We start from the raw sequence: 8,173 nt of genomic DNA, 5'->3' as shown, positions 1-8,173 counted from the left end.
AATACCTGAAGGCACCCTATCTTTTCAGCGCCTCCTATCTAGTCTGGCGCAAGTACAGAAGGGACAGTTTCCAGAGCTTCGGGTCATTTCAGAAACACCCATTTCTTCTGTGCTACAAACACTCATTCACAAAATCCGAAGAGAACTCAGTCGCCCCTGGCTCGTTGAAAATTTAGTTAGATTGATGTTGAAATACACCCTCCTTCCCTAAGTGTATAGTTTATTCGTGGGTGGGGAGCCACCAGGGAGGGTACAGAAGAGGGCAGGGAGGAGGGGGAAAAAAAAAAAAGAAGACGGTTTTGTCTTGACTTCTAAAAATCTTTTTGTTAATCTTCTCTCCTCCCCCTCTCCCATTTTCCTAATCCGGAGGATGATGGAGTTCGAGGCGAGGGAATGATTCCGGAAATGGAGCTATGACTCTCAAACCTAGAAATGATCTGGGTGCTTTACTTAAAGTTAAATACTCCTCGTCCTGGGGACCCAGCACAATTCTTACTTAAAGGAGCCCGTGTTTTCTCCTTCATAACGTAAACAGACAAACAGTGGCCTCCAGAGATTAAAAACGCGGTTCCGGAGCGCGTTTATTGCTGCCCTCTAAGCTCCAGACCAAGGTGGGGTGAAAAGCGCTCACAACCTGTGAAAGTGCGAAAGCCTCGAAACCAGGTGGCCAGTTCCCTCCCGGCCAGAACTCTTCCCCGCCAATCCCTTATTATTCGTGACTCCGCAAGACACACGGACTCAGACATGTGTGTGGGAGTGCGTGTGAGGGAGACAGGCGAGAGGACAGTGGCTTTCCACACGTGCAACCCTGCAGCTCCCTGCATTCATTCATATGCATGCACTGGTTGAATCTTTGATCAAAGGATTAGTTACACTGATGAGTGTTTTTTGTTTTTTGTTTTTTTGTTTTTAATGGGCACACCTTAAAATAGTGTTCATAAATTGAAAGTATGAAAAGGTTCTGAGTGGAGTCCCTGGGTCTCTAACCCTGTCTATCCTTTGCTCCCCCATTCCTACTCCCCACCAAAAAAAAAAAAAGGGGGGGGGGAAGCTTGCAGCAGATTGTAGAAGGATTTGAGTCTGCAGCCAGAGAGAAGGGGATTAGGGCCAGAGCGGTGCAAGTTAAATTGTGCTGCATATAAAAAATGGGCGGATTGGTCTCCAGATCCAGAGGCTGGTACCACCTTCCTTTCTAAAATAAAATCTCTCTGGCATGAAGTCACCGCCTATTTCACATCCGGTTTGCCCTGGGACGTATTACTACTGTCTTGGTAAAGAGAAATCTTTTGTTGTATAGCTGCAGATCGGATACTGGGTAGCGAATTTGGGTGTGAAATCTTCAGCAAAGGAGCACACAGAGTCCATGATGGCTCAGACCGAGTGAGTGAGAGGCAGAGCTAGGACGCCCCTCCGCTCCCGGCGCGCCCGGACTCGCGGACTCGCGCTGGTTCCAGGCTCTCCGCGATTTTCTCTCGCACACTTTTCCCGGGTCTTGAGCGATCCTGTGCCCAGAAGGGGCCCGAGGTAAGTGCGGCTTCAGACCGCTACACACTGAGCTTTGAACGTTGCTTTTCCTAGCTGGAGAGACAGGAATGCTGGAGAAAAAAGAGAAAGAGGAACAGGACAAGAGCCCGATCCCATAGCAGGTAGAAACAACGAATGTTTTTCTTTCAGGGTGAAAACCGCAGCGATAGAGAAGCATTATTTTTGCCCCTCTGTATCTCTTCTTTTCTTTCTCCCTTTCTTAGGCAGATATGAATTTATTCCGTGGGGTGGGTGGTGACATGTTGTTTTGATTTTTTTTTTTTTTCAAGAGGGTGCTGGGTTGAGCTGGGGAGGGGCTTTGGGGGGCATCATCTAAAGTTAAGACGCTGGGACAGAAAAACCTGTCCTAATGCTCTGTCCTATGGAAGGCACTCTCACATTCTGTCTGCAAAAATGCCTCTTTTCTCCTTTCCAGTGGACGCTGCTAAAATGCCCTCTGGTGTAGGGGTCTCTCTGGTTCTGAACATAAAAAACTCAACTTATCATTTGATATGAGTGGCATGGGATATGGGTGTTTGGAGGGTGTGCGTTTGGTGGGGGAAGGTGGAAAAGGGTAAGGAGGCAGCTTAGCATTTCTTTTAAACTATTATGTTTGTATTTGCAAGAAACTTTCTTACTCAACAACTCGAGTACCATGATAGGTTTGTTTTTCTCTTTAAAATGCCAGAGGAGGACAAAAAGCTATGGTACCTTGTCTTGGGATTTTGTTTCATTTACCCCTTCGGGAATACCCCCCCTTTCTTTTTATAAAGACCAATAATTATTAATAGGGCAAGAGAAGTTGCTTTTCTTTCATAATATGTTGAAAATTAATGCAAGGGTGAATTATAAATGTGCAATTTAGATGCAGTATTTTAACAGAATGATATTTATGCAATATTTCTTCTCGTCCGTGCCAAAACCAGTGACTAAATTAAGTAAAAACTATGAAGCTCACTGCTCTTATCTTTGGATCTAGACCATTTTACTCCTAACACATTAATTATGTTTCATTGCTTACATGCCTGTTTGTAATGGTTTTTACTGATATAAATGATCCCCAAGAGTGTGGAAAGCATTTGTGTAGATGTACTTAAAGGCATACCACATTAAATCCTAGAGTGGTTAATGAAAAACATGCTTTAAAAGACATGCAATCCATTAATCACTGTCTATACTAAGGAGTATAGATTCAGGGAAGTGCTAAAAAATACCTTTAACATTCTCATGTTATAACTGCCTTTAATTGTAGCACATGAAATAAAGTGTTACCATATCTGCTCCTTAACCAGGTAGTGCACTAATTTTTAAAAATTGACTCCACAAATAGATCATAATTTTTTGAAATATTTAAGCTTTCCATGCTCCTCCTTTCCTCCAGCATCCCACTATCAAGTCTAAAATTCAACAATCAGATAATGATTGATTGCACTTTACCTAAGAGGGAAAAAAGATTCCCGTATTCATGTAAAGCAAAGCACTCCAGCTTCCATCTGTTTGAGATGAAACATTTTCTAGCAGCAACCTGGCAGAATTCAAGAGGGCTTAAAAGATATGGGTGGGCATGTTTGTATGCATTTATGTGAGTGTGGTTTGTGTGTATGAGAGAGATCAGCACATGGTTTGACTGTAAAGTATGTCCTTTAGCCTCACAGAAGCATTAGTGAGCATATTTAATAAGGCAATCACAGGCAGAGAACATAAGCACGACTTCGGCATTCAACAGTGTGTTTCCTTTTTTTTTTTTTTTTTTTAAGATAAATACAGTTGCTTCTGAAATCAAGGTGCATCCAGAAATCAAAGATGAATTCAGTCATTGAAGCATATTAACCTACCCCATCTCAGCTCCAAAACATTTCTCCCCGTTACAGATACCAGCTTAAAAATTTCAATTCACAGTTCAGGCGTGGAAACTCCAATCACAAAGGTCAATATTTTCAGATCATAAACAACAAGAAGAGAGTAATTCACACTATATTGGAAATACAAAACCTAAAGGAAAAAAAAAAACAGTTTTTATGTTGGGCAGTATTGGCACTTGAAAGCATTTCAACTTGTATTCTTTTACAGGAGAAATTAAGACACTGATATTTCTGAATGGAGAAATGGAAGGGATAGTGGAGAATGGATGGTCCAGGTTTCCATTGCTTCCAATGAGGTGTCATATCCCAGTGAGGTCATTTCCTGACTTCAAAGCATTCATCTGAACTGCCTCAGTCAGCTCTAGTGGTTATAACCTGATGTTTCTTGCGAGAGACATTGATCTCTACTTGTTCTACTTTTCAGCTGCACAAGCCCGCAATGAAGAAAAGTCCAGGTCTCTCTGAGTATCTTTGGGCCTGGACCCTCCTTCTGAGCACATTGACTGGAAGAAGGTGGGGGCACTTTATTTTAAATCTGCATGATAATTTCTGTAACTTTTCATTTATTCTTTCAGGGGGAAGAAAATTGTCCTTGGATGAATTCATGACTAAGGGAATTCAAAAAACTTAACGGCAATAAAATCCCAACTAAGAATAAAGAAGAGCAGTATGAAAAAATAGCCATCTATTTGCATGATGGTTAGAATACACTTAACACGCTTTTGTTAAAGGAATGTATTAATTCAACATTTAAGTCTTAAATTGAACTTTTCACTGTTCAGTTGTAACTGAATGAAATATGTAGTTTCCAAATTCATAGAGAAAGTTACCCCAATTAATGTCTGCATACTCTATGAGTTGATTTTCCAACAAGAAAATTTCTAGCCAACTGTAAAGATCATAGAGTAACTTGTGACTGCATGAAAGTGGAAAGTTTAAAATAATAATCGTAATTTGAAAGTCCTAAGTCTCTATAAATGTGTGTGCATATTATGTTTTGAAACCATTCTTTGTATAATCAATAGAGGTAGAATATACTAAACAAATATTTAAGAACATTACATAAAATTGAACTTCTCTATTTAAGTGTGACTACTGTGGGAAAAGTTATGAGAAAAATTTAAACATATGTTTAACCATATTTGAAAATTTGCTGATGATCAAATCAAGCATATAAACATATTGTAGTAGCAGTGATGTAAGTGACCAAAAATTTCAGATTCTTCTTTATCTGCTTTTATACTTCTTGCGTGGTCTATTCCTGTCGCCCTTAAGGCAGTCTTAGACATAAAAACCCAAAGTTCTTCGAGATGTAATGGAAGGTAAACTCTTAAAAAGTTAAGGTGGAGAGAAGGAATAATCTGGAAAGATGCGAATTTGGGAATTTTTTTTTTAATTAAGAAGTTGTCTGTTTTTATTTTTTGCTATTGTGTGTGGTAAGTGATGACTATCAGATGAAGAGGAGATCCACTATTGCCAGATACTCTTAATCCGAGGAGTTAAATGTTTTCCATTTCTTTTGAAAAATTATATGAAGTGTTACTATTGTAATGACCTGTAGATGGAGTTAGTGCACAGTGTTTTATTACAGAGTGGTTCATTCGGAATCAAAATCAGGTACTGTAACTGACATTTCTCTTCAAATTATATATTCTGTTTAGGAAACCTTACATTGGCATAAGTGTTTAAGAGCAATAAACAATCCTGATCTCTATTCTGGGGTTATTCTTTGACAGTTATAACTGGACATGGTAAATTAGACGTGGAGATGAAAAATACCCTCATTAGAAAATCACAGGAAATAAAGATTACTATTCCAGCTGGGATAGCAGAACTAGTTTTCTGGGAGGGATGGAAAAGTCTCCTTTGGCATTTGCATTCTGTGCATACAATTGGTGGATAAGGCACTTATAAGATAAAACCAGGGATGAAAGTTTTTCCTGAATTTGGTATAAGCTTCAACACGCAGAAAATGCAGGAAAAGGTAATAGACAACTGCATATTCTAGGAATTGTATCCAGAATCGAATTGTGCTCTGTCACTTACCCCATCTCACCTTACCCTTCTTATTTTGCTGCTTTCTTCCTTAGACTACTTGATCAGGCCCTCCTCACAATTTAAAGTGGACTAGCATTTCTTTTCCACCTTTATCAAGATGACCTTCCAGTATCCTTGAAAGATGCATGCATGTGTGACAGTTCGTTTTGTGAAGACTTTCTATAAGTAATTACATTTAGACAACTATTTTTGCTTTACTGGTATCATCTGCTAATGAGACATCCTGGAAAGCTCAGTGAAAATTTGATTTAAAAAACTAGTAAGATGTTTAATTTTGCCAAGGGAGAATAGACTGTAAAGCTGTATGGTATTACTGTTGAATTTAGGAGAATGGGATATTGTTCCATACAGTTGAATTTCATATATTTAGCATCATGAAGAGCCTTTAGTTATAATAGTTTCAATTATTAAATTAAAATTCTATCAGAAAAATGGCCATTGAATTTTGACAATATAAAACTAATTACCTTTTTAAAAAATAGTGTTTGTTTTTGAAATGATACTTTCTTTATATTTCTTATTCCTGTCAAATAAGTGAATCCTGGTTTCAGATGTCACTATTTTTTTCATTATCAGTAATATAAACACACAAGAGTGAAGCCGAAAGCATATTAAACAGAGAGTATGAAAGTGATATTTTTGTGGCGTTTCTTAGTTTACACTCTCCATTTTTTTTTTTTTTTACTCAAGGTCAGAGCTGTCATTGAAATGTATCAGTGAGTGTGATCCACTGAGATAAAAAAAAAATTCTCTCAAAGGATTTTGGAGGTGTCATCCTAATCATTACATAAAGTATGATTCAACAACCATAAATGATAATGCGATTGTTATAAGAAATGCGCAGTGTTTGAACTATGGTCACTATGTGGTTGAAACTCAAAGACTAGTAATGATAAGGGGTAGAAATGATTCCTGAAGCTAGAAAGATTTAAATAGGAACAATTAATCCATTATAGAAGAATAGAACTAAAGTGAAGAATAAAACTAAAGTTTTAGATTAAAAGTTGAAGAAAACAGGGTTCTAGTTCAAGCTCTGCTCACAGATTGCTATGTTTTCTTAAAACACTAATCCCACACTACAGTTCAATAAGCCATAAATTAAGAATATTGGATCATATCTTTTCCAAGGTATCTTTTACTTTAAGACAGAAATGACAAAAATTCATTTAATTAGAGATTTGAATAGGCACATTGTAGAAATCAGTTCATAAAACTTAAGGGGAATGGAAATTACACACTGATTTGAAACGTAAATTATCCTAAGAAACAAGTTTTAACTTTTTTTCTCATCTAAATATCCTAAAAGAACATCAAAAGAATAAATATAGATATATGTAGATATTTCTACCTCTATATCTATCTATATATATATATAAAGTGGATGAAAGAAGTAAATGTTGGTAGGTGAAATCTTAGGCTAATGCTATACGTTACATTAAATGAAAGCAAAACTACTAATCTGATAGCTCATAAATACGTTTGTTTTTGTTTTTTTTTTTTTGGAAGAAGTTTGCCAGATTTTTTTATTTCTCCTTAGCATGCATTAACCTTCTTGCCCAGGGAAACATGCATTATAGCATTGTATACATGCTGAGATTTATACAGGCAAAGAGAACTCATTTCCTATAATTTTCCTTCCATAGTTAGAAATATTAGAATAAAGAGTTTATCATGTGTGATAACAAATATGAGAAAATGGTAAAAATTAAAATGACTTTTTTTTTTAACTTTGCTGGAAGGAATTTTCAAATTAAGATTCAATAGGAAAGAAGATAGGAAAATCTAGGGAAGGCTTTATTTGGAAAAAAGGTTTTAAAAGAATTATGTAATTTAGATTGTTACCTGCCTTTATGTCTTTTTCAGCTATGGACAACCCTCATTACAAGATGAACTTAAAGACAACACTACTGTCTTCACCAGAATTTTGGACCGACTCCTAGATGGTTATGACAATCGTCTGAGACCAGGATTGGGAGGTGGGTTGCATTATTGTGTTTTTATTTTAGAGAACAGTATCAAATCTTTACTAATGAAGCCTCGCTTTCCTTCTAAATGTAAAGTAGTAAGAATAGTAGCAAGTAGTTTAAGGACTAATCCTATTTTTAATAGATTGCTCAATGTTAGTTCAATTTACTATGGTATTTCTGTGCACATACCTGTATGTAGAAAAAGAAACAAACATCTCATAATTACATTAAGAAATGTTACATTTACTTGGAAATCATAATGTTTTCTGTGTAATGATTTTATTATCCGGGGAAAATATGAAGTTAATATTCTCCCTGCTAGCCCAAAGAGTACATCTACTTCATTTGGCATTGCTATGTTTACATTGAATTCAAATAGATTATCTCTGAGCCTAATGCTCTAAACATTTATTTTGAATTTTACGTATTGATCCACTGTTTTGCATTAGATTAGTACCAACTCTGGGATAAAAGGTGAATGAGATAGATGGTAATTTTTTTAACCATGAGTTTGAACTTAAACCTTAATTTTCTGTTGTAAAAATTTACCAATTAATATACTAATGGATTTCTACTTAGGAAGAAAAAAGCGCTAAATAATACAATATTTATTACAATAAGAATAAATAGTGCTAGATATTACTCACATATTTGAATAACCTTTGAATAAGATAATCCACCAATCTTATTTAGTTAAGCAGAGACTAATGAAGCCAAAACAAAATATTGATCTCAGACTAAAACAAGGGAAGCAAGGAAATA

At 36.5% G+C, this 8,173-nt stretch overlaps 1 protein-coding gene across 1 annotated transcript in view; it reads left to right on the top strand.

The window, feature by feature from the left end:
* Window positions 1-1,084: 1,084 nt before the first annotated feature.
* GABRA1 (gamma-aminobutyric acid type A receptor subunit alpha1) overlaps window positions 1,085-8,173 on the top strand; it is a 58,644-nt gene continuing 51,555 nt past the window's right edge. Inside the window, exons 1-3 of the mRNA XM_044230129.1 lie at window positions 1,085-1,524; window positions 3,811-3,899; window positions 7,308-7,420. Coding sequence (XP_044086064.1) covers window positions 3,826-3,899; window positions 7,308-7,420 — 187 coding nt within the window. The 5' untranslated portion in view covers window positions 1,085-1,524; window positions 3,811-3,825. The remainder of the gene's footprint in view (window positions 1,525-3,810; window positions 3,900-7,307; window positions 7,421-8,173) is intronic.

This window comes from Neovison vison, chromosome 1 (genome assembly GCF_020171115.1).
Source record: "Neovison vison isolate M4711 chromosome 1, ASM_NN_V1, whole genome shotgun sequence".
In the NCBI taxonomy this organism is placed as follows: domain Eukaryota; kingdom Metazoa; phylum Chordata; class Mammalia; order Carnivora; family Mustelidae; genus Neogale; species Neogale vison.
Note: the sequence above shows the minus strand (reverse complement) of the source record. Positions and strands in the feature narration are given on the sequence as shown.